This window comes from Scyliorhinus torazame, chromosome 29 (assembly GCF_047496885.1).
Source record: "Scyliorhinus torazame isolate Kashiwa2021f chromosome 29, sScyTor2.1, whole genome shotgun sequence".
Classification (NCBI taxonomy): Eukaryota; Metazoa; Chordata; class Chondrichthyes; order Carcharhiniformes; family Scyliorhinidae; genus Scyliorhinus; species Scyliorhinus torazame.
Genome location: NC_092735.1, coordinates 34,455,180 through 34,480,850, shown reverse-complemented (window position 1 = coordinate 34,480,850; position 25,671 = coordinate 34,455,180). Strand labels below are relative to the sequence as shown.

The window sequence follows — 25,671 nt, the reverse complement described above, 5'->3', positions numbered from 1 at the left end:
CTGCCCCTAGATGGAATGGCCGCGCTACATTGCCCATGGGTGGGGTGGGGTTGGGGGTGTGGGATGGGAGATTGGGACTAAGCGGAATATTCTTTTGGGGCTCAGTGGGCTGGATGGCCTCCTTCTGCACTGTAGGGATTCATTATCCGAAGAGGCGACTTGATTGAAACATATCAGATCCTGCGGGGGATATCGACAGGGTGGATGTGGAGAGGATGTGTCCTCTTGTGGGAGAATGTGGAACTAGAGTGTCTCTGTTTAAAAATAAGGGGTCGACCATTTAAGACGGGGTTGAGGAGAATTTTCTTCTCCCAGAGAGTGGCAAGTCTCTGGAACCCTCTTGCCCAAAAGGCAGTAGAAGCAGAAGATTCTGGATTAACAAGGGGGAGATGAAAGGTTATCGGGGGGGAGGGGAAGATATAGGGCTCAGGTGACAATCAGATCAGTCAGGATCTTATTGACGATGGGGAGATGCTGGCGTTGGATTGGGGTGGGCACAGTAAGAAGAAGTCTCACAACACCAGCTTAAAGTCCAAGGGGCTGGTTTAGCACAGTGGGCTAAACAGCTGGCTTGTGATGCGGGACAAGGCCAGCAGCGCAGGTTCAATTCCCGTACCGGCCTCCCCGAACAGGCGCAGGAATGTGGCAACTTGGGGCTTTTCACAGTAACTTCATTGAAGCCTTACTTGTGACAACAAGTGATTATTATTATTAACGGGTTTGTTTCGAATCACTATCTTTCGGAGCACAGCTCCTTCATCGGGTAGCGTAGCTCTTTCACTCACCGATGAAAGTGAGTGAAAGAGCTACGCTACCCGATGAAGGAGCTGTGCTTCCAAATAAACCTGTTGGACTTTGACCTGGTGTTGTAGGGTGTTACTGAATGGCGGAGCAGGTTCGAGGGGCTGAATGGCCTCCTCCTGATCCTGACTGATATCTTCATGATCCCACTGTTGTTTGTGGGGAGCTTGCTGTGTGTAAACTAAATGCCACATTTCCCCTATTTTACAAGAGTGGCTACACTTCCAAAGTACTCCGTTGGCTGTTAGGCCGTCCTGGGGTCGCTGCAGGCGCTATATAATTTCAAAACCTTTTTTTTGTCACCCTTGCCATTGCTGAGATTCACTTTTGAAATCCAGGATTTACTCTGACAATTTAAATGCTCCAGCTGGCCTTTGGGGGTGGTGTGAACTCGTGTCCTGCAATCATAGCCACTGAATGGCTGTGTGTGCTGTGTTCTATTCCTGTCTGTGGATAATAAACACTTTGCTGCTGCCTTTAAGTGCAGCAACCCCGGAAGTGAGCTGAGCGCTCACACCGCCCCCACACCCACTCGATCCAATTCACTGTAGCCAAGCAGCTGAAAGTTTCACCAACTTTCTGGGGAATGTGTGTGCGGCGGGTAAGTAACCTTCACCCCCACCCCACACACACAGCCTCAAACTCTGGGAGACTTCTTCCGCAAGGACAGCAGAAGCTTTGCCGGCGTTTGGGTCAGTGTGTTCCCAGGTGAGTGAGCCGGTTGCCTGGGTGTGTTCCCCGGAGTTTGCTTCTTTGTGTCTGAGCGAAGGGTAAAAAATAGCTCGTGCTGTCTGCACTCAGCGCAGGGCTACCTCCCAGCTCCCTGGGCATTCCCAGCTCCCTGGGCATTCCCAGCTCCCTGGGCCATTCCCAGAACCCTGGGCAAATCCCAGCTCTCCCAAACCCAGCTCTCTCCCTCGCTATACCCCCCATCACTTTTTTCTATCTTCTTTATGAACCCTCTCTCTCTCTCTTGTCCCCCTCCCCCCCCCCCCCATTCCCTCTTTCTTGTCTTCCCCTCGTTCCCTCTCTCTTACTCCCTCCCCATTCCATCTCTCTCTCGCCCCCCCATTCCATCTCTCTCTCGCCCCCCCCATTCCATCTCTCTCTCGCCCCCCTTTCCATCCCTCTCTCTCCTGCCCCCCCCCATTCCATCTCTCTCTCTCTCTAGCCCCCCCCATTCCATCTCTCTCTCTCTCTCTCGTCCCCCCATTCCATCTCTCTCATGCCCCCCCTTTCCCTCGCCCTCCCCATTCTATCTCTCTCGCTCCTATTCCATCTCTCTCTTGCCCCCCCCCCCATTCCATCTCTCTCTTGCCCCCCCCATTCCATCTCTCTCTTGCCCCCCCCATTCCATCTCTCTCTTGCCCCCCCCATTCCATCTCTCTCTCGCCCCCCCATTCCATCTCTCTCTCGCCCCCCCATTCCATCTCTCTCTCGCCCGCCCATTCCATCTCTCTCTCTCGCCCGCCCATTCCATCTCTCTCTCACCCGGCATTCCATCTCTCTCTCACCCGGCATTCCATCTCTCTCTCGCCCCCCCCATTCCATCTCTCTCGCCCCCCCATAACATCTGTCTCTCGCCCGCCCATTCCATCTCTCGCTCGCCCCCCCCCATTCCATCTCTCTCTCGCCCCCCCCCCATTCCATCTCTCTCTCGCCCCCCCCCCATTCCATCTCTCTCTCGCCCCCCCCCATTCCATCTCTCTCTCTCGCCCCCCCCCATTCCATCTCTCGCTCGCCCCCCCCCATTCCATCTCTCTCTCGCCCCCCCCATTCCATCTCTCTCTCTCGCCCCCCCATTCCATCTCTCTCTCGCCCCCCCCATTCCATCTCTCTCTCGCCCCCCCATTCCATCTCTCTCTCGCCCCCCCCATTCCATCTCTCTCTCGCCCCCCCCATTCCATCTCTCTCTCGCCCCCCCATTCCATCTCTCTCTCGCCCCCCCATTCCATCTCTCTCTCGCCCCCCCATTCCATCTCTCTCTCGCCCCCCATTCCATCTCTCTCTCGCCCCCCATTCCATCTCTCTCTCGCCCCCCCCATTCCATCTCTCTCTCGCCCCCCCATTCCATCTCTCTCTCGCCCCCCCATTCCATCTCTCTCTCGCACCCCCATTCCATCTCTCTCTCGCACCCCATTCCATCTCTCTCTCGCCCCCCCAATCCATCTCTCTCTCGCCCCCCCATTCCATCTCTCTCTCGCCCCCCCATTCCATCTCTCTCTCGCCCCCCCCATTCCATCTCTCTCTCGCCCCCCCCATTCCATCTCTCTCTCGCCCCCCATTCCATCTCTCTCTCGCCCCCCCATTCCATCTCTCTCTCGCCCCCCCATTCCATCTCTCTCTCGCCCCCCCATTCCATCTCTCTCTCGCCCCCCCCATTCCATCTCTCTCTCGCCCCCCCATTCCATCTCTCTCTCGCCCCCCCATTCCATCTCTCTCTCGACCCCAATTCCATCTCTCTCTCGCCCCCCCATTCCATCTCTCTCTCGCCCCCCCATTCCATCTCTCTCTCGCCCCCCCATTCCATCTCTCTCTCGCCCCCCCATTCCATCTCTCTCTCGCCCCCCCATTCCATCTCTCTCTCGCCCCCCCATTCCATCTCTCTCTCGCCCCCCCATTCCATCTCTCTCTCGCCCCCCCATTCCATCTCTCTCTCGCCCCCCCCATTCCATCTCTCTCTCGCCCCCCCATTCCATCTCTCTCTCGCCCCCCCATTCCATCTCTCTCTCGCCCCCCCATTCCATCTCTCTCTCGCCCCCCCCATTCCATCTCTCTCTCGCCCCCCCATTCCATCTCTCTCTCGCCCCCCCCATTCCATCTCTCTCTCGCCCCCCCCATTCCATCTCTCTCTCGCCCCCCCATTCCATCTCTCTCTCGCCCCCCCATTCCATCTCTCTCTCGCCCCCCCATTCCATCTCTCTCTCGCCCCCCCCATTCCATCTCTCTCTCGCCCCCCCATTCCATCTCTCTCTCGCCCCCCCATTCCATCTCTCTCTCGCCCCCCCCATTCCATCTCTCTCTCGCCCCCCCCATTCCATCTCTCTCTCGCCCCCCCCATTCCATCTCTCTCTCGCCCCCCCATTCCATCTCTCTCTCGCCCCCCATTCCATCTCTCTCTCGCCCCCCCATTCCATCTCTCTCTCGCCCCCCCATTCCATCTCTCTCTCGCCCCCCCATTCCATCTCTCTCTCGCCCCCCCATTCCATCTCTCTCTCGCCCCCCCATTCCATCTCTCTCTCGCCCCCCCATTCCATCTCTCTCTCGCCCCCCCATTCCATCTCTCTCTCGCCCCCCCATTCCATCTATCTCTCGCCCCCCCATTCCATCTCTCTCTCGCGCCCCCCATTCCATCTCTCTCTCGCCCCCCCATTCCATCTCTCTCTCGCCCCCCCATTCCATCTCTCTCGCCCCCCCATTCCATCTCTCTCTCGCCCCCCCCATTCCATCTCTCTCTCGCCCCCCCATTCCATCTCTCTCTCGCCCCCCCATTCCATCTCTCTCTCGCCCCCCCATTCCATCTCTCTCTCGCCCCCCCATTCCATCTCTCTCTCGCCCCCCCCATTCCATCTCTCTCTCGCCCCCCCCATTCCATCTCTCTCTCGCCCCCCCATTCCATCTCTCTCTCGCCCCCCCATTCCATCTCTCTCTCGCCCCCCCCATTCCATCTCTCTCTCGCCCCCCCATTCCATCTCTCTCTCGCCCCCCCATTCCATCTCTCTCTCGCCCCCCCATTCCATCTCTCTCTCGCCCCCCCCATTCCATCTCTCTCTCGCCCCCCCCATTCCATCTCTCTCTCGCCCCCCCATTCCATCTCTCTCTCGCCCCCCCCATTCCATCTCTCTCTCGCCCCCCCCATTCCATCTCTCTCTCGCCCCCCCCATTCCATCTCTCTCTCGCCCCCCCCATTCCATCTCTCTCTCGCCCCCCCCATTCCATCTCTCTCTCGCCCCCCCATTCCATCTCTCTCTCGCCCCCCCATTCCATCTCTCTCTCGCCCCCCCCATTCCATCTCTCTCTTGCCCCCCCCATTCCATCTCTCTCTTGCCCCCCCCATTCCATCTCTCTCACGCCCCCCCATTCCATCTCTCTCTCTCTCTCTCTCTCTCTCGCCCCCCCATTCCACCTCTCTCGCCCCCCCCATTCCATCTCTCTCTCTCCATCCCCATTCCATCTCTTTCTCCCCCCCATCCCCATTCCATCTCTTTCTCCCCCCCCCCATTCCATCTCTCTCTCTCCCCCCCCATTCCATCTCTCTCTATCTCTCGCCCCCCCCATTCCATCTCTCTCTCGCCCCCCCATTCCATCTCTCTCTCGCCCCCCCCATTCCATCTCTCTCTCGCCCCCCCATTCCATCTCTCTCTCGCCCCCATTCCATCTCTCTCTCGCCCCCCCCCATTCCACCTCTCTCGCCCCCCCATTCCATCTCTCTCTCTCCATCCCCATTCCATCTCTTTCTCCCCCCCCCATTCCATCTCTCTCTCTCCCCCCCCATTCCATCTCTCTCTATCTCTCGCCCCCCCATTCCATCACTCTCTCTCTCCCCATTCCATCTTTCTCTCTTGCCCCCCTCATTCCATCTCTCTCGCTCTCTCTCTCTCTCTTCCCCCCCCCCCCCCCATTCCATCTCTCTCGCCCTCCCATTACATCTCTCTCTCTCACCCCCCCCCATTACATCTCTCTCTCTCACCCCCCCCCCCCCCGATTACATCTCTCTCTCTTGCCCCCCACCCCCCCCATTCCACCCTTGGTGTGGTTACGGGATAGGACAGGGGAGTGGGCCTGCGTGGGGTACTTTTCCGGAGGGTTGGTGCAGACTCCGTCTGCACTGAAGGGGGGCTATGAAATTGTGGGGCTACGGGAGGGAGATTTTCGAGATTGGTTCCAGGGGATGAGGGATTTTCACAACAAGGTTTCCCTTGGAGTGAAGGCGATTGAGGATGGATTTGATGGAAGTGTCCAAGATTTTTGTCAATTTTGGATAAGGTAGATAAAGAAAATCTATTCCCATTAGCTGATAGGTGGACACAGGCTTATGGTTTTGGGCAAGTGATAATGGGGGGGTTTCCACAGCCCGTGGTGGTGATGTGGAATCTGTTGTCCACAGGGATTGTAGAAGCGGAAACGATTAAAGATTTGAAAAGGAAATTGAGGGATAGAGGGAGGGGGGATTGACAGGATTTCTCTACACTGTGGACACAGACCCAATAATCTTGCCCCCTTCAGTGATTCTTGCTCTCGTTCTCCGTACAGTGTAGAAGGAGGCCATTCGACCCATCTTCATTCCCCCTCCCACCCTGACCTATTCCCGTAACCCCATAACCTAACCTGAACATCCCTGGACAATAAGGTAATTGATCGTGGCCAATCCACCTAACCTGCACATCTTTGGACTGTGGGAGGAAACCGGAGCAACCGGAGGAAACCCACACCGACACGGGGAGAACGTGCAGACTCCGCACAGACAGTGACCCAGCGGGGAATCGAACCTGGGACCCCAGAGCTGTGAAGCAATTGTGCTAACCACTGTGCTGCCGTGCCGCCCCTCATTCACCTCAACCAACAGAAGCACCAAACCCGAAATGCACGCGATCTGCTGAGATTGGGCGGCGGGAAGACACCAGCTTATGACCGCTCTCCACCCTCCCAGTGGCTGTCCTTGATAGATGTGACATTGTCGAACATGTCCTGGGCGCAAAACTTTAATCTGTCTCCCCCTCCGCGTTACGGCATTTAAACTTCCCAAGGAGCAGAACACCTCAAATACTCAGCTGTGATGGTGAAATGAGTTTCCCTTCTCGCTGACTGACGCAAGCGGCTGGTGGCTAAGGGTCTGAGTCACACTGATTCCAGAAAAATATACCAATATACATTTTAAAAATCTTTTCAGGAGGACAGGAAGTTTATTTGCCTCCTTTTAGTTTCCTGAATCTGTTGGCTTGGAGGTCATTTGTCGGATGAATTGGGGAAACGCCCCTCGTATAGATAAGCTAATCACCCCAATTGCTCAATTGTTGAAATGAAGCAGGAAATCGCTCTGGAAATCTGTATCCCAGAGCTAGGAAGGAAGGATTTTCAGGTGTGCTTTCTGGGCAGAACCCCCCCCCCCCCCCCCCACCTAGGTGAGTGAGAGGGCCGAATGTACGGCCCTCCGTCTCAGGGGTCGCAAGATTAAAGTTAGGCTTGTTCACTAACAATGACCCCCATCTATAAGATTAAATACATTTCATATGCGCTGACTATTCCATAACGAGTTATCAAAACTGTTTCATCATTCGTATATTGATCGAGCCGTCACAAGAGTTCAAATGGTAAAATCGAAAGGAATATTCAGGCTTTGATTGGATGTGGAGCACGGCGCTCTTGGTCAACGTTGTGCGCAGTCAACATGCACGTCACTCCCCGTGCCCTTGCTTTACCTGCGTGTCACTTTGGTCATACCGGTCGGGAAAAGACTACTTGTTGCATTACCACCTCCTCCTGCCTTGCACCACCATCCCTTCAATCTCTCCTGTCTTCAAATCCTCCCTCTGTGGTGGATTCAAGATTGAGTCTCCTGGCTTTGGAGGTTGAACCAAAACGCAGAGCTTTATTTAGAAGATGTTAATGTGGCAAGCTGCGATGTTCGACTGCCCGTTTGCCCGCGCAAACAGCCGATGACTATGGCATCACGCTGTCCTTCTCTTTTAAAGTGTCCCTGTCCCTTTGCAAGGCTGCTCGTGAGGAAACGCTGTGGGGAACATAGTGTTTCCTCCCCCTTTAAGTCAAAGGTCCCTGACAACAATAAACTGTATAACATTATCAATTCGCAGCATGAGCAATCAATCACAGCGACAGTCAGTACGTCAGATGTTGCGGAGGTCGTCGTTCTCTTGTGTGGTTGTCGACCAACATTGGGCCTCTGGTTTTTTTTTTTAGTGCTTGCTGCAGCCTACGATATTTTGGCTCGGTGCGAGCGTCGTCGGTGGTTACCTGAACCGGAACGACGTAGTGATCTGAGGTGGACTCGGTGTTTGATTTGCGACGGAGGTGCTGAATTTCCCCAATTGGTTGGGGTCAAGTTCTCGGGAAGGTCCAGCTCGCCCCTCGTCACAGCTGGTTTTGGACACTTGTCGGTTCTGCCTCTGGCAGATTGGTCCCAGGCGCCGAACGTTGATGCGTGTGCCTTCTCCATGTTGCATCATCTGCCGTTTGCGCGGTGTAGGAGACTGGTCTTGTCTGTGCGAAGATGGTGGCAGGAGTCCACTTTTCACTTGTGGCGCAATTTTGAACCATAACTTCTTGACCCTGGTGAAAAACATGCGTTCCGCCTTGTTCTCCTGCTGTATGACCTAATCCGGCTGCTTTTCCTCGACAATTTATTTTCTCATGGGTGGTTTTAGCAAATCGAATGTGTAGTTGCTGTTTAACCATTTGCAACGCCGGAGTAACTTGGGCTGTTGAGTGCGCAGTATTCCTGTCCTTGAGCAGGAATTGACTTAAACGTTTAGACAATGAACTTTGTTCCCTGATTACTCTAACACATGTTTCACTGTCTGAACAAAACGTTCTGCCAGTCTATTTGTGGAGGGTGATCAGGAGTGGACCGGATGTACTGAATTCCGTTCTCAAGTTGTTTATGAACTCTTGAGATATGAACTGCGGCCCACTATCACTCATCAGTTGTTCAGGGTAACCGAATCTGCTGAAGATTTCACCCAGTCTCGCAACTGTTTTCTCCGATGATGTTGACGTCATGTTGGCAATTTCAGGCCGTTTTGAGTGAACATCGACTAGAATGAGAAACATGCGCCCCTCAAACCGTCCTGTGTAATCAACATGTGGCCATTGCCAGGCTTCTCGGGTGCAATGGGGCTAATGGTGGCAGGTTCTGCACTTTTGCACAAAACAAACATGTTCCTCCCCCTTCTCGATTTCAGCACCTAGCTCCTGGACATCTCCTTCATCCATACAGTACCACAGGGGCCTTCATGTAATTGGTTTAATAAGCATTTTCTTAATAATGGTGGAATCATGTCTCTCATTACCCAGAGGAGACAATTTGCCCATGCGGTTACCTCAAGTCTTCGGGTGGAATGAGGCTTTAATCCAGGGTTTGCTCATGAAGTCTTCCATCGAAGGACCATGCCCATACCTCTGACAGTACTGGATCACTTCTGGTTTGCTTCTTCACCTGTCCCGCGATTAAAGGAATGTGTTCTACTTGCCCAAAGTGAGAATGTTTCCACACAAACTGCTTATCGACAAACTATTTGGTACAGGTAGTCGGGAGAGTCCACCTGCGTTCCCTTGAAGGTTTGACTGACGATACCTGATCGTGCATCCTTGTGCTGACCAGAGCAATGCCCACCTCTGCCTCCTGCTCGTTACCAGTGATGGGATCTGTTGCCTTTTTTACCTGCTGTAAATATGGCAGTCAGTGAGGTTGCCCTCCTTCCTTTGGATATCTATGTTCTAATGCTCAGAGTTGCCAGGTATCGAATGATACCACCACAAGGTTCAACCGGATATCGATCAAAGAGCCAAATACCAGTTAGTTAGTTCAAGGTCAAGGGTACTTTATTTACACACAATTAATCATGCAACATAAACACTACTAGTTAAACTACACCTTAAACTACACCTATCAACTATGACAACCTGTACTTAACTTCAGGCACCCGACTTAGGTCAGAGGAACAGGGGCCGTTGTTCGATTCTGTATCTATCAGTCTGTAGAAGTAACTGCTGCTCAGCTGGGCTCATCCGTCTGGTAGCGGGCGTTGAACTTGACCTTGCTTCTGGTGGGGCTGCGATTGGAGGTAGATGTTGCCGGAGCGCCAGGTCCAAGAGAGGCCGAACGCACGGTGGTCTCTCTCTTTTTATCCTTGGGGGTTTTCGCGCTCTTTTGGGTGGTCCTTCAGTTTGGACCCCACTAATTGGGTAATTCTTGATCACTGTGTTCGATTTGAACCAATAAAGGGGCGGGTGCCTTGATGGCCGGGCGTGTCCTCGGCGGTCATTGACCCTGTTGTTTACGCTTCCCGAGTACAGGGAGTGGCGCCGAAATGTCTGCGATTGTATCGGTCGCTCAAGTATCAGTCCTTTGTCTGACGGAGATGGGCCATCAAAATGCTAATCGGCTGGGGGTTTCGATACCGTCTGTAGGCTTCGCTCACAAATATACATTCAGGCTCTGAACCTGCCTGAATCTTGCGTTGTCCATTTTTCCCCACTATGCTTTGTGACCTTCCCTGTTCCTGGTGGTAAGTGGCCATCCCCGATGGCTACTGATCTCGGTATGAGGTCCAAAAATCATTGTTAGTGAGCGATGGTCTGTCAGTAAAGTGAATTTCCTCCCACACAGTAATTAGTAGAACCGTTTTATTCCAAAAATGTTTCCTGGGACTTCTTTCTTCACCTGCTTATAATTGCTTTTGGCTTTTTATTGCCGGATGATTCCCAAATCTGCTGACTGTCCATTAAATCGCGCTGTTACTTCTCCAGTGTAGGTTTTAACACCGTCTTCAAAGGTTTTGCAGAGCAATGTGTTGGAATTTTCTTTGATAAACAGTCTCTGGCACCAGCGAGACAGCTGCCCCGGTGTCCACCTCCCATCTTCACCGGCTGACCGTCCAGTAATGGAGTGACCCAACATCAGTTTGTTGCTTCAGCAATTACTGCCATGTGTTTTATTCAGCTCTTGCCTCCTGCAACATTTGCTTGAAGCTTGTTTCTTTTTCCAACAAAGCGCGCGCGCAATGTGGCCCTTTTTGTCACAATTTCCGCACGTGGTTACTTTGCACCAACAATCTGCCCAGTTTCTGCACACCCACAGCAAGTGTGAGCCTGTGTTTGCGTTTGAGCTTCAGCCGACATCGTGTGAATTCTTGTGCTTGAACTCTTCTGTTGAGTTTCTTTAGCTGCTAATTCCACGGATACGGCAACTTGCAAAGATTTCTTTAATGTCGGGTTGCTTTTGGTTAACAACCTCTTTAGAAATACCGAGGGGCAAAAAACATTCGTTGGACGTGGTAGACACACCACCAAACTGCAGTGGTAATGTTGGGAAGCGCATTAGACAGGGAATCGGAGATGCGTGTGGTGAAGGGACATCTGTTATTATGGGTGACTTTAATCTGCATACAGATTGGGTGAGTCAAATTAGTCACCATACAATAGAGGAGGAATTCCTGGAGTCTACACGGGATGTTTTCTGGACCAATAACGTTGAGGAACTACCAAGGGAACAGACAATCTTGGACTGGGTGATGTGCAATCACCAAGGATTAGTCAGCAATCTAGTTGTGAGAGAACCCTTGGGGATGAGTGACCATAATATGGTACAAATGGTATCGGGGGAGGGGGGAGTGCCATAGAGTGGAATTGCTGCAGTGCAGAAAGAGGCCATTTGGCCCATCGAGTCTGCACTGATCCTCTGAAAGAGCCCCCCTACCTAGGCCTACTCTCCTGCTTCATCCCACAACCTGCACAGTAAGGGACAATTTAGCATGGCCTATCCGCCTAAACTGCAGATCTTTGGACTGTGGGAGGAAACCACAGCGTCCGGCAGAAACCCACGCAGCCACGGGAGAACATGCAAACTCCACACAGACCGTCGCCCGAGGCCGGGATCGAACCTGGCTCCCTTGCGCTGTGAGGCAGCAGTGCTAACCACTGTGCCGCCGACCTGCCCGGGTAAGCGGGAGGCAGATATGAGGTTCCTATCCGATCAGCCATGACCGTTCTAAATGGCGGACCTGGCTCGGGGGGGGGGGGGGGGCTGAATGGGCTTGCTCCTGCTCCTTGTTCATATGATCGCTTTTATTTCTGCCGCTAACTGTGCAATGATCACGTTTTGCTCAGTGGGGTGCCCTCTCACATTGAGTAAGAAGGTTGTGGTTTGCAGCCCCACTCCCAAGGACAGAAATCGAGGCTGACGCTCCCGGCGCAGTACTGCGGGAGTGCAGCGCTGCCAAGGTGCTGTCCTTTGGAGAATAAAACAAGGAACCAACTGCCCCCTGCACAGGTTGAAAAAGAAGAGCAGGTTGGGTGGATTGGCCGTGATCTATGCGCAGAGTTATGGGGACAGGGTGGGGGAGTGGGCCCAGGCATCTTTCAGAGGATCGGTGCAGTCTCAATGGGCCGAATGGCCTCCTTCTGCACTGTAAGGATTCTGTGGGGAAAGATCCCATGGCCGCTGTCGACAGGGGTACGCTGGTCAACCACCACACTGGAGAAGAGGCGGCACGGCGACACAGCGGTTAGCACTGCTGCCGCACAGCAACAGGGACTGGGGCTGTCTGCCTGTGCGGAGTCTGCGCGTTCTCCCCGTGTCTGCGTGGGTTTCCTCCGGGTGCTCCCGTTTCCTCCCACATTCCAAAGGTGTGCCGGGTAGCTGGGTTGGATGTACTAAATTGTCCCGAGGTGGGGTTACAGGGATAGGGTGGAGATTGGGCCGAGGTTAGGGTGCTCTTTCGGAGGGTCAGTGCAGACTCGATGGTCCGAATGGCCTGTAGGAATTCTGTGGTCCGAATTATCGTGCCATTTATAAGATTGCTGTTAGTGGGATCTTGCTATGCGCAAAATGGCCATCACTTTTCCTACATTCGAACAATGACTGCACTTGAAAAGTACTTCGCTGTCCGTTAAAAGCTTTGAGAAATCCTGGGGTTGTAACAGGTGCTCTGGAAGTGTCAGCCTTCTCTCCAATTTCTGGGCATCAAGTAATTGCATTGTTCCAACTATTTCCGACCTGAGATTGATTCCGAAAACAGCCCAGAGCCGACTGGGTGGAAGTATTTCAATTGGGGGGGGGGGGAAGAGTGTTGTGACGGACAGCTGACTGATTGCTGGAACTGCAGCCTCTCGGCACAATCGCGAGCCTGCACACGTTTTCGAAAAGCATTCCGCGGGGGGTTTAAACCCTTCTGGGGGAAGTCCTGGGGTTGCGAACGATGCTGCCTTTTCCGTGTGCTCTGGGAATGACTCCCGCCGTCACGGATCCTTGGGAATCCGGGAATCGGTTTGAATCCCAGCCTCGACTTTTGGCCTGCACCATCCAGCGTCATTATTGCAGATCTGAACGAAAACTATATTTCTCCAATCCCTCCCAAAACCTATCAGCATGCCCGCCTTCCTGCCCTGACTCTTCCCTCCCACCCCCGTCCCTCACATACATGTTTTACCAAGCCTTGCGTAAGTTTGAAGTAATTTCCTTTTTTACGGTCACTGATTTTTCAAAGGAATTCTTGCGCGCTATCGCTCTAACGTGTTCCAACCTGCCAGTCCTCTCCTGTTTACTGTCTGTGGTTGCGGTCTATCCTCTGCCTGACTCTCCACCCACAAGAACACGTCACGACTGGTGAATCACAGGGATTAGCATAGGGCATGAATCAGAGGGTAGCACAGTGGTTAGCACTGTGGCTTCGCAGCGCCAGGGTCCCAGGTTCGATTCCCGGCTTGGGTCACTGCCTGTGCGGAGTCTGCACGTTCTCCCCGTGTCTGCGTGGGTTTCCTACGGGTGCTCCGGTTTCCTCCCACAGTCCAAAGATGTGCAGGTTAGGTGGATTGGCCATGCTAAATTGCCCTTAGTGTCCAAAGAGGTTGGGGTGGGTGGGGTTACGGGGATAGGGTAGGGGTGTGGACTTAGGTAGGAATATCTCTCCAAGGGCCGGTGCAGACTTAATATGCCAAATGGCCTCCTTCTGCACTGTAAATTCTATGATTAACCCTTTTCATCCCGCAGTGTTTTACCAGATGCGACATTGCCACACCCTCACTGGGCATATTCCGCTCCGTGCCAATGGGATGGGGGGGGGAGGCACGGCACACCCAGGTTATGCCACCTTCCAATTCCCCTCGCTACCATCGGAGGCAGACTTGTAACCACTGGGATCAGCTTGGCTCATCTCGATGCTCCGAGGCACAAGGTTGCGGCTTCAGACCCCTGCTCCAGAATTCGGAGCGGCTGACCTCGAGGGAGGGCTGCGTTGTCAGAATTGTCCCCCTTCACTTCAGACGTTAGGCAGTGGCGCCTGCCTATCCCACCCGGTAATCCCTTCTCCTCCTTTAAGCTGCCTCGTGACACCCCACCTTGTGGCCAAATGCTCATCGTTCCTGAAAGAGAGACCTGTCAAAACTTTCTGCCTTGGAGTCATCAGGCCACTTCGCGAGCAAAACCAGTGTAAAGGGGAAAACAACAATTCATACTTAAGAAACGAGGATGTTGATTGGTTGGCAAGTGGACTGCGGTTGGTGGAGGCAATTGGTTGGCACTTGCCAGCCAATCAACACACTTCTAAATTTGTCATTTCTCCCCCGTATGTCCTGATAAGTACAAGATAAAAAGCTTCAACGGGTCTCTTTTTCAACAACACTCCAGTTTTGTACCACCAAATGACTATCTGCTAATCATTCCTCCGTTGATATGGAGTCTATTAAATTCCTATGCTCTCCTTTAGCACCGTGGGATATTTCTATGCATTAAAGGGACAATGTAATTGTTGATTCATTGTTGTTGGGTTTAAATGATTGGGTGGCACTATTCAAAGAGGAGAGCAGGGTCTCCCCCAAAAATTCTTCCCTGAATCGATGTCTCGCTCGGCACGGTGATCCGGAATTAAATCGAATTTACAGAAACAGGCACAACTGGTCCATATTGGTATTTGTGCTCCACATGAGCCTTTTCCCACCCCAAATTCATCTCGCCCCCATCAGCGTGTGTCCTTCTATTCCTTTCTCCCTTGTATGTTTCCCTTAAATGTCACCATTGTTTTGGCGTAGAAAGAGGCCACTTGGCCCATGATGTCTGCACCAGCTCTCTGAGTGAGTGACACGCCTAGAACCACCTCCCCACTGCCTCCCTGCACATTCTACCTTTTCAAATTTTGAACCTAATCTATGCCACGCATCTCAGCGAGTTCCACATTCTCACCACCCCTTTAGGTCAAGGAGTTTCTCCTGAATTCCCTATTGTATTTATTAATGACCCACCTTATGCTGATGACCCCTAGGTCTGGGCGCCCTCAGAAGTAGAAACAACTTTACATCTACCCTATCAAACCCGTTCATCATATAAATAGTTTTTAAAATTTATTTTAAATTTAGAGTATCCAGTTCTTTTTTCCCAATTAAAGGGGCCATTTAGTGCGGCCCAATCCCCCCTACCCTGCACATCTTTTGGTTTGTGGGGCTGAGACCCACACAGACACGAAGAGAATGTGCAAAGTCCACACGGACAGTGACCCGGGGTCGGGATCGAACCCGGGTCCTCGGCAGCGTGCGGCAACAGTGCTAAGTGTGGACTTCCGGTTTGCGGCGATGCCCAGCTAAGCCGCACGTTTCGGCGGCCCCAGCTTCAAACGGACCTTCGGGCTCTTTTAAGAGCCCCAACGGGAAATTTTTTCAGGACGAAACCCCGTGTGGGGTGAGTTAACAGGGAGTCCCCCCCCCCCCCCCCCCCCCCCCCCCCCCCCCCGCAACGAAACAGAAAAATATCGTCTGCGGTGGCTACATCGCGAAGAATCCTCGAGGAAAGGGACAGGAGGAAAAAGGAAGCAAGGTGGCGGCGGAGAATGCCCAGGCGACATGGGGGCCCCGATCAAGACGAATTCTTAAGAAGGTGTGTGGAGCTACTTAAGAAGGAGGTGCTGACCCCGATGCTACAGGCAATTGAGGGGCTTAAGGAGGCACAAAGGACCCAGGAGACGGAGCTCCGCGTGGTGGAGCAGAAGGTGACCGGATAATGAAGACGTAGATCCTGGGCCTGGCTGTCAAAACACAGACGCACGAGGCGCTCCACAAAAAGTGCATTGAAAGGATTGAGGCCCTAGAAAACAGAGCACGAAGGAAGAACCTTCGGATCCTGGGTCTCCCCTGAGGGAGTGGAAGGAGCGGACTGCGGGGCTTATGTGAGCACGATGCTAAGCTCGCTGATGGGAGCTGAGGCCCCTTCGGGCCCCTTAGAAGTGGAGGGGGGCTCATCGGGTCCCTGCGAGGAGACCAAAGGCGGGAGAACCACCTAGGGCGACAATCGTGCGATTTCATCGCTTCAATGATAGAGATGTGGTTCTGAGATGGGCCCAAAAAGGTACGGAGTGTAGATGGGAGAATGCGGTGGCACGGGTGTACCAGGATTGGAGTGCGGAGGTGGCGAGAAGGAGGGCGAGTTTTAATCGAGCCAAGGAGGTGCTACACAAGAAGGTGAAGTTCGGGATGCTGCAGCCGGCGCGACTATGGGTCACGTACCAGGAGAGACATCACTACTTCGAAACGGCGGAAGAAGCATGGACCCTTTATTAAAGACGAGAAACTGGATCGGAACTGAGGGACTGATCTTAGAGGGGAAATGACACTGTCGATGTATATAGGGATGTAAATTGGAAGGGGGGGACACTAAGAAATGTGGGCGCCGGTGGGGGAAAGAAGAGACATAGGCGGGGGGATGAGGAATGGGAGTGGGGCGGTAGAGGGAGCTGCGCCAGCAAGAGGCGGGCCAACTACAGAGAATATGGGGCCTACAGTCCTTGTTCCCCGCGCCAGAAAGGTGATGGCGGGAAGATAGGCGCAAGGTAGATGGGAGTTCCCCACACGGGGGGTCAAGGAGTGAGCGGGAGAAGCCGGGGTCAGTTGAAGTCAGCTGACTTTCGGAAGTAATATGGGGGGAGCAATCACGCTAGGTGGGAATCTAGCGAGGGGGAGGATAACTGGGTTGCTGCTGCGCAGAAATCAAAGAGGAACTGGTTAAAGAAAGGGTGGTCGGGGCTGGTATGCGCCACCTGGGGAACGGGTGGGAGCGCGGAATCGGGATGTGGGACTGGCCTAGAGAGGGTGATGGCTAGTCGACCGCGGGAAGGGGGCAGGTAGCCCCCCAGTGCGGCTGATCACGTGGAACGTGAGAGGCCTAAAATGGACCGATTAAAAGGGCCCGAGTGTTCGCAGCACCTTGAAAGGACTGAGGGCAGACGTGGCTATGCTTCAGGAGACGCACCTGAAGGTGGCGGACCAAGTTAGGTTAAGGAAAGGATGGGTGGGACAGGTGTTCCATTCAGGGCTGGATGCAAAGAATAGAGGGGTGGCCATACTGGTGGGGAAACGGGTATCATTCGAAGCTAGGAGCATTGTAGCAGATAGTGGAGGCAGATATGTGATGGTGAGTGGCAGGCTGGAGGGAATGGAGGTCGTGTTGGTTAACGTATATGCCCCGAATTGGGATGATGTGGGATTCATGAAGCGGATGCTGGGACGTATCCCGGACCTGGAGGTAGGAAACTTGATAATGGGGGGAGACTTCAACACTGTGCTGGACCCAGGTTAGATAGATCTAGATCTAAGGACCGGAAGAAGGCCGGCAGCGGTCACAGGTGGCTTAACGGGTTTATGGACCAAATGGGGGGAGTGGATCCATGGCGATTTGTTAGACCGAGGGCCAGGGAGTTCTCCTTCTTCTCCCATGTTCACAAGGTGTACTCCCGGATAGATTTTTTTGTTTTGGAAGGTCGTTGATCTCGAGGGTGAAAGAAACTGAGTATTCAGCCATAGCCTATCTCAGATCATGCCCCACATTGGGTGGACCTGGAAGTAGGAGAGGAGAGGGAGCAGCGTGCACTCTGGCGATTAGATGTGGGATTGTTGGCGGATGAGGGAGTCTGTGGAAGGGTGCGGGGATGTATCGAGAGATACCTGGAGGCCAATGACGACGGGGAGCTCCGAGTGGGAGTGGTATGGGAAGCACTAAAGGCGGTGGTCAGAGGAGAGCTGATCTCCATCAGGGCTCACAAAGGGAAAACAGAGGCCAAGGAAAGGGAAAGATTACTGGGGGAGATTTTAAGGGTGGATAAAGAATACGCGGAGGCCCCCGGAGGAGGGACTATACAGGGAGAGACGCGACTCCAGACGGAGTTGACCTGCTGACCACTAGGAGGGCGGAGGTGCTGTGGAGGAAGACACAGGGGATGAGATATGAATATGGGGGAAAAGGCTAGTCGACCTGTTGGCCCATCAGCTGCGAAAGAGGACAGCGGCGAGGGAGATAGAGGGGGAATTGGAGACGAAAAGGGAGCTACGGTTTGGAGAGCAGGGAAGATAAACGAGGGTGTTTAAGACCTTTTACGAAAGACTTTATAGGTTCCGCAACCCCCGGAGGGAAAAGAGGAGATGCGGCAGTTTTTGGACCAATTAAGGTTCCCGAGGGTGGAGGAGCAGGAGGTGGAAGGGCCTTGGGGCACCAATTGGGGTGGACGAGGTTACCCAAGGGGCTGGGGGAACATGCAGGCAGGGGAAGGCCCCGGGACCAGATGGGTTTCCCGGTGGAATTTTATAGAAAATATGTGGACTTGCTGGCCCCCCGCTGTTGGTGAGGACTTTTAACCGAGGCCAGGGGAAGGAGGGACTCTACCTCCCGACAATGTCGAGGTGGCGACGATATCGCTAATTTTGAAGCGGGATAAAGATCCGCTGCAGTGCGGGCCCTATAGGCCTATTTCACTACTAAATGTAGATGCCAAATTGCTAGCAAAGGTGCTGGCAACGAGGATAGAGGACTGTCGTCCCGGGGGTGATGCACGAAGACCAGACAGGATTTGTAAAGGGGGAGACAACTAAATGTTAACGTGCGACGGCTATTAGGGGTGATAATGATGCCCCCAGCAGAGGGGGAGGCAGAGATAGTGGCGGCAATGGATGCAGAGAAGGCATTTGATAGGGTGGAGTGGGAGTATCTACGGGAGGTGCTGAGGAGGTTCGGGTTTGGGGCCGGGTTTGTTAGCTGGGTCAAACTCCTCTATGGGGCCCCAACGGCAAGTGTGGTCACGGGTCGGCAAAGATCGGAGTATTTCCGACTATACAGGGGAACAAGACAGGGATGCCCGCTATCTCCATTACTGTTCGCGTTGACAATTGAACCACTGGCCATGCGCTGAGAGACTCCAGAAAATGGAGAGGGGTGATTAGAGGGGGAGAAAGAACACCAAGTGTCACTCTACGCAGATGACCTACTGCTGTATGTGACGGACCCAGTGGGGGGGATGACAGAGGTCATGCAGACATTGAGGGAGTTTGGAGATTTCTCGGGATATAGGCTTAACATGGGAAAGAGTGAACTTTTCGTAATACACCCTGGGGACCAGAGTAGAGGGAGAGATGGCCTGCCTTTAAGGAGAGTGGAAAGAAAACTTCCGATACCTGGGGATTCAGATAGCCAGGAGCTGGGGAACCTTGCACAGACTTAATCTGACACGATTGGTGGAACAAATGGAAGAGGATTTCAAGAGGTGGGACATGCAGCCACTGTCACTGGCGGGCAGAGTGCAGGCAATTAAGATGATGGTCCTCCCGAGGTTCCTATTTGTATTCCAATGTCTCCCTATACTGATCACTAAGGCCTTCTTTAAAAAAAAAATAGACAGGAGCATCACCAGCTTCGTGTGGGCAGGGAAAGTTCGAGGGTAAGGAGGGGGTTCCTACAACGTAGCAGAGACAGAGGGGGACTGGCTCTGCCGAATTTGGGTGACTACTACTGGGCCGCCAATGTGGCGATGATCCGTAAATGGATGATAGAAGGAGGGGGGCCGGGGGGGGGGGGGGGAAGTTTCATTTTATGTTATTTGGTTAGTTTACCATGTTAGTTAGTTACTCTTATTTTATATAGTTACTCTTATAAAACTCTTATAAAATATATTTTATTAAAAAAAAACAGTGCTAAGTGTGGTTCCACCTACTTTAACCAAACTTCTATAGATGAGGAATTTTATGACGTCATTCTCTCGATACAACGTGCGAAACAGCCGTTTCTTGCGCAGCAAGTTTAACCACATTTCAATGTTTTTTCATAGTAAGTTGAAAATTTTGGGGATGTTACACAGGATCGTGGAAAACTGATAACTGTTTTCCCCCGCCCCCCCCGCTGCCCTTCAGTACCAAGCTGAACAGCAGAGCGAGTGGCGCAGTGGTATTGTCACTGGACTAGTAATCCAGAGACCCAGGGTAATGCTCTTGGGGACCCGGTTCGAATCCCACCCCGGCAGATGGTGGAATTGGAATTCAATAAAAATCGAATTAAAGTCTAAATGATGACCATGAAACCATTGTTGATAAAGCCCCTCTGGTTCACTAATGTCCCTTTTCGGGAAGGAAATCTACCATCCTTGACCTGGTCTGGCCTACATGTGACTCCAGACCCACAGCATAAATGCCCCACCTGAAATGGCCCAGGGAGACGCTCCATTCAGGGGGAACTCGAGAGTGGCCCAGCCGCGATGCCCGAACAAATGTTTTTTTAAAAAGACGTCCTCGGTTTAGCGTCAAATGTGAAAGGGCACCACCCTCTATACTATAGGCCTGGACTCTGGAGTCAAGTTCTGATGTTTCTGGGACTTGACCACTCAAGCTTTTTGACGTAAAGGCAAGTCCACTGGCAACTGAGACAATCTGGCCTTGTAGCCTGGCACCACCCGAATTGCTCCACCCAGACTCCACTTTGGCTCTAAGTGCCCACCATTGTGGAGGGTGAAAGGAGGTGACAAAATTGCAAGGAACTGATTAAGTCCCCTTGTCAATTTGCACTATTCGGAGAATATAACTGGTGGTTGAAGGTACTGTCCGATGTGGCAACCCGTGCTCGGGTTAACAGGCGGATCAATTAACTCAGCAAGTCACTTGGCCTCAGCACCCCTGGACTGGGCAGAGGTGGGGGGGGGGGGAAATCTGGACATCCTGGTCACTGGAGAGTGACCATCCATAGAATCCCTGCAGTGCAGATGGAGGCCATTCTGCCCATCAAGCCTGTGCTAACCCTCCAAAAGAGCACCCTACCTAGGCCCACTCCCCGCCCTATCAACGTAACCCCACCTAATGTGTGTGTGGTGTGTGTGTGTGTTCCTCTCTGTTTAGCCATTTGTTGCCGTCAAGACTCCCCCAGTGACACCAGGGCCGGGTAGTAGACTCTATTCTAGGAGCCTCTTCACCGTTACAATTTCAGGGGCTCAAGGGAAACATGATCTTCGATATTTCTGGTTCCTTGCGTCTTCCCAATTATAACTGCTCCATCACTGTGGTCTAGCCGCGGCCCCGTCTCTGGAATTCCCGCTCTACGCCCCTCTGCATCTCCGCTTGACTTTCCTTCTGCTGAGACGCTTCTTAAAATCTTGGGCTTGTGGTCACCTTGCCTTAAGATCTACCTACGTGCCTTGTTTTGTAATGTTCCTGAAGCACCTTGGAATGTGTTATTACATTAAAGATGCTGCATAATGGCGGCACGGTGACGCAATAGCGGGAAGGGTTAATCAGCCTTTTCCTTTTTAGTTTTGTATACCAGGGACCAAGTACTTATTTTGGGTGTCTTTCTTTTAAATTGCAGTTCCTTACAAGTACTTTCTCCCTTTTTTATAATTAATCTGATTGGTGAGTCAAGAGTGGCGGTGGCTATTTCTGTTTTCCTCCCCTTTTAGCTCCAAAATGGGAACGCACCTGCTCGATCCCGGGCTGACGGAGAATAAGCTGTGCCAAGAGGAGATGCAGAGCCTTATAGTCCTCAAGAATGAAACCAAGATGGTCATGGAGGCTTTCCTCCGGAGGATGATGATGCACAACGAAGCTGCCAAAGTTGGGCATGTTGGTCGCTATTACCACGACGCCAAGATGTTCATCTCGAAGTAAGTCTCTCGTTCACATCGCCAAGACTTTCTGTGCCTCGCTCGGGGGTTGGGCGCGAGTATCTCTGGGTCCACTGTTTTGGACTGTTGGATGTTCCTGGGATCGTCACCCATCGGGTCACGCCAAACCATTTCCGCAAGGACAGAGCTTGGAAACTGAGCTACAGTGCAGGAGTTAAGAGTTAAGGGATGAAGAATGTTCCAGAGACAGAATGGGATGTCAGTTAGGTTATAATATTTTGGATTTGCACCAATTAAACAAACCAAACGTTACATCAAAAAAGCAGCCCCTTAAAGGGATACTGCATCAAATATAAACAAATGGAAAAGAGAACTTTAATCACATTTTGGTTTGATGTTTTAGGAAGTCGATAAAACGCCCGCAGTGCCCACCGAGCATGGAAGGCCGCAAAGGTGAATACCCCGGATTTTCTGCTCGTCCTGCAACGGGAGGCAGAGAGCCTGTGGCAGATTGGGTAGCATCCCTCCCTACCTCTGGGCGGGAAGCTCGGGTTCAAGTCCTGCTTCAGGTTAGGTAGATTGGCAATACTAAATTGCCTGTGTCCAGGGATGAGCAGGTTGGGTGGGATTGAGGGGGGTGGGGGTGCTCGTTCGGACGGTCAGTGCAGACTCGATGTGCTGAGTGGCTGTAGAGATTCTCTGACTTCTTATCCAGTGAAAGTCCTTACCTTGGGGCAGAGTACCCGGGTGAAGAGGAACGCCTGTGAGTATTTTCCACTCAATCAGGGGGAAGACTGTTTAATGCCTGATCCAAATGTTTGCTCTTTGCAAGCTCCAATGCTCCCAGTCATTTCTTCCTGATTTCCACCCCTTGCCTTTCCTCAAGAGGCAGGGATTTACGGGGAGCTGCCAAACTGCGGAGATCTACCTCCCTTGGCCGTAAGTGTGGTGCAGCCTTTTAATTGGTACTTTGTTACTGTGTTCATTTATTTAATACTTTTCTTTTTAAAAGGACCCCCGAGGACCAGGATTCTAACGTCACTGTGAAAACGCACAATCGGCGAAAGTCAAATCAAAAGGGGATTTTGGAACGAGAATCTGAGGAGAAAAAGAAGAGTTTGAAGCGAGTGGAAGGAGCTGAGGAGGATAGCGAATGGGGTACATCGGATGAGGAAATCGCCCAGGCAGAAGAGAAAAAACATGGCTTCAGAACGACTATCAAAAGACTAATACGAAGGCAAAGGAAGAAGAAGAGCAGCAGCGATGACTCCAACAAGAAGTCCAAGGATTCTTTAGATCTTCTTGAAGCGCATGGATCCGCGAAGCACAGAGCTGATCAGAAGGCTAATTCCTTGAAGAGGCAGAAGGGTCCGAACCCTTTAATAGCCTGTGCGGTCGGGTCAATGGATTCCGTGTCCTCCGTTGCCAAGGAAGTCGCTGCACAGGAAGGCATCAAGCATAGCTCCAAGAGGCGCGGCAGTCAGAGGTTTTTAAATCTGTTTAAGAAACCGTCGCAAGGGAAAACTTTGGATCATTCCTCCGAGAAAAGCCAGGAGTCCGAGCCTCCTTCGCCACGGCCCAACACCCTGGCTCTAATAGACGAACAATTGAACCGCATGGACATAGGTGAGCAATTGTTCCTTCCGAGAACCAGGGGAAGCCTGTGTAGAAGCTTCTTTAGAAATGAGACCCTTTCTCCAAGACTGATAGACATGCAAAGCATTAAAGGCGGCAGCGGGTGTAGTGTTATTGTCACTGGGCTAGTAATCCGAGACCACTAAGGACCTAAATTTGAATCCCACCACAGCAGAAAGAGAAATTTGAATTCAATATTAGTCTGGAATTACAAGTCCAGTGAAGACCTTAAATCATTGTCGATTGTTGTAAAAACCCTTCTGGTTCCCCTTTAGGGGAGGAAATCTGCCGTCCTTACCCGGTCTGGCCTACACGTGACTCCAGACCCACAGCAATGTCGTTGATTCGGAACTGCCCCTCTGAAATGGCCCAGCAAGACACTCCGTTCAAGGGCAATTAGGGATTGGCAGCAACGCCCATATCTCGTGAAACTAATTTTTAAAAGCTTGTATCGAACCTGAGTCAGACCACACTTAGGAATGTGGTGCCGAGTTCGAAGCCCCTATATGATAAAAAGAGTTACAGAGGCAGTGGCAAAGGTGCAAGAGTTCCTTGGAGGAGCTATTTTCTCTAAAAATTGAAGGTGTTGATCATTAAGATTATAAAAAGAAAGAGAAAAGGCTGGAAAATCTCAGCAAGTCTGGCAGCATCTGTAGGGAGAGAAAAGAGCTCACGTTTCGAGTCCGATGACTCGAGCAGTTGATGTCGTATACATGGATTTTAGTAAGGCGTTTGATAAGGTTCCCCATGGTCGGCTTATGAAGAAAGTAAGGAGGTGTGGGCTAGAGGGAAATTTGGCCAATTGGATAAGTAACTGGCTATCACATAGAAGGTGGTGGTGGATGGAAAATGTTCAGACTGGAGACCAGTTACCAGCCGTGTACCATAGGGATCAGTGCTGGGTCCTCTGCTATTTGTGATTTTTATCAATGACTTGGAGGAGGGGGCTGAAGAGTGGGTCAGTAAATTTGCTGATGTCACCAAAATTGGGGGAGTAGAGGATGAGGTGGGAGGGCTGTTGTAGGCTGCAAAGAGACATTGATGGGATGCAGAGCTGGGCCGGAAAATGGCAGATGGAGTTTAACCCTGATAAGTGTGAGGTGATTAATTTTGGTAGAAAAAATTTGAATGCGGATTACAGGGTCAACGGCAGGGTTCTGAGGAATGTGGAGGAACAGAGAGAGATCTTCGGGCTTCATGTCCACAGATCTCTGAAGGTTGCCACTCAAGTGGACAGAGCCGTGAAGAAGGCCTATAGTGTGTTAGCGTTTATTAACAGGGGGCTTGAGTTTAAGAGCCGCGGGGTTATGCTGCAACTGTACATGACCCTGGTGAGACCACATTTGGAGTATTGTGTGCAGTTCTGGTCACCTCATTATAGGAAGGATGTGGAAGCATTGGAAAGGGTGCAAAGGATATTTACCAGGATGCTGCCTGGTTTGCAGGATTGGTCTTATGAGGAAAGGTTGAGGGAGCTAGGGCTTTTCTCTTTGGAGCGGAGGAGGATGAGAGGTGACTTAATAGAGTTTTATAAGATGATGAGTGGGATTGATAGAGTGGACGTTCAGAGACTATTTCCTTGGGTGAATGTAGCTGTTACAAGGGGGCATAACTATAAGATTCAGGGTGGGAGATATAGGAGGGATGTCAGAGGTAGGTTCTTTACTCAGAGTGGTTAAGGTGTGGAATGGACTGCCTGCTGTGATAGTGGAGTCGGACACTTTAGGAACTTTCAAGCGGTTATTGGATAGGCACATGGAGCACACCAGAATGACAGGGAGTGGGATAGCTTGAGCTTGGTTTCGGACAATGTTCGGCACAACATCGTGAGCCAAAGGGCCTGTTCTGTGCTGTACTGTTCTATGTTCCATGACTCTTTTTGTCAAAGCTAACAGACAGAGAAAGTGGGAAATATTTATACTGTGGAGTGAGAATGAAAGATGAGTCATAGCCACAGAAACCCAGGGAAACCGGGTGCTAATGGCCACCGAAAACAAGGGGAAAGAGTGTTAATGGCAGTCCCCAGAGAGGACAAAAGATGTGAAAGATCAAACAGCAGAGAAACTAACATCAGAGGATGAACTGTAGATGTGGGGGGAGGGGAAGGGGGAAGCAAAGAGGAGAAAGGTGGATGAGATTTGGGGGGGGGGGGAGAAATTAAATGTACATAAAGAAAGAAATGGTAAAAGACAGTTAAGATTAAATGAAAACAAATGGGTCGAGCTGGGGCAGAGCTGATCATCTGAAGTTGTTGAATTCGATGTTCAGGCCGGAAGGCTGTAGTGTGCCTAACCGGAAGATGAGATGTTGTTCCTCCAGTTTGCGTTGAGCTTCACTGGAACATTGCAGCAGGCCAAGAACAGACATGTGGGCATGGGAGCAGGGTCTTTTGTTAAAATGGCAAACGACAGGAAGGTCAGGGTCCTGAATGCGCACAGACTGCAGCAGGCCAAGAACAGACATGTATTTTTACAGACAAGATTATAAAAAGGTTTGATAGAGTAGGGGTAGAGAGTCTTGCGTTTGAGACCAGAACTAGGGAATATAAGTATAAGCGAGTCATTAATGAATCCATTAGCGACTTCAAGAGAAACCTCCTTACCCAGAGAGTGATAAGAATGTGGAATTCTGCCCCTACAGGGAA

The 25,671-nt window shown here is 52.0% G+C and overlaps 1 protein-coding gene across 1 annotated transcript in view; it reads left to right on the top strand.

Moving 5' to 3' along the window:
* The first annotated feature begins 1,317 nt into the window (after positions 1-1,317).
* The window catches only part of bcl2l12 (BCL2 like 12), a 38,035-nt gene continuing 13,681 nt past the window's right edge, over positions 1,318-25,671 (top strand). Inside the window, exons 1-3 of the mRNA XM_072492392.1 lie at positions 1,318-1,509; positions 21,228-21,431; positions 22,405-23,018. Coding sequence (XP_072348493.1) covers positions 1,388-1,509; positions 21,228-21,431; positions 22,405-23,018 — 940 coding nt within the window. The 5' untranslated portion in view covers positions 1,318-1,387. The remainder of the gene's footprint in view (positions 1,510-21,227; positions 21,432-22,404; positions 23,019-25,671) is intronic.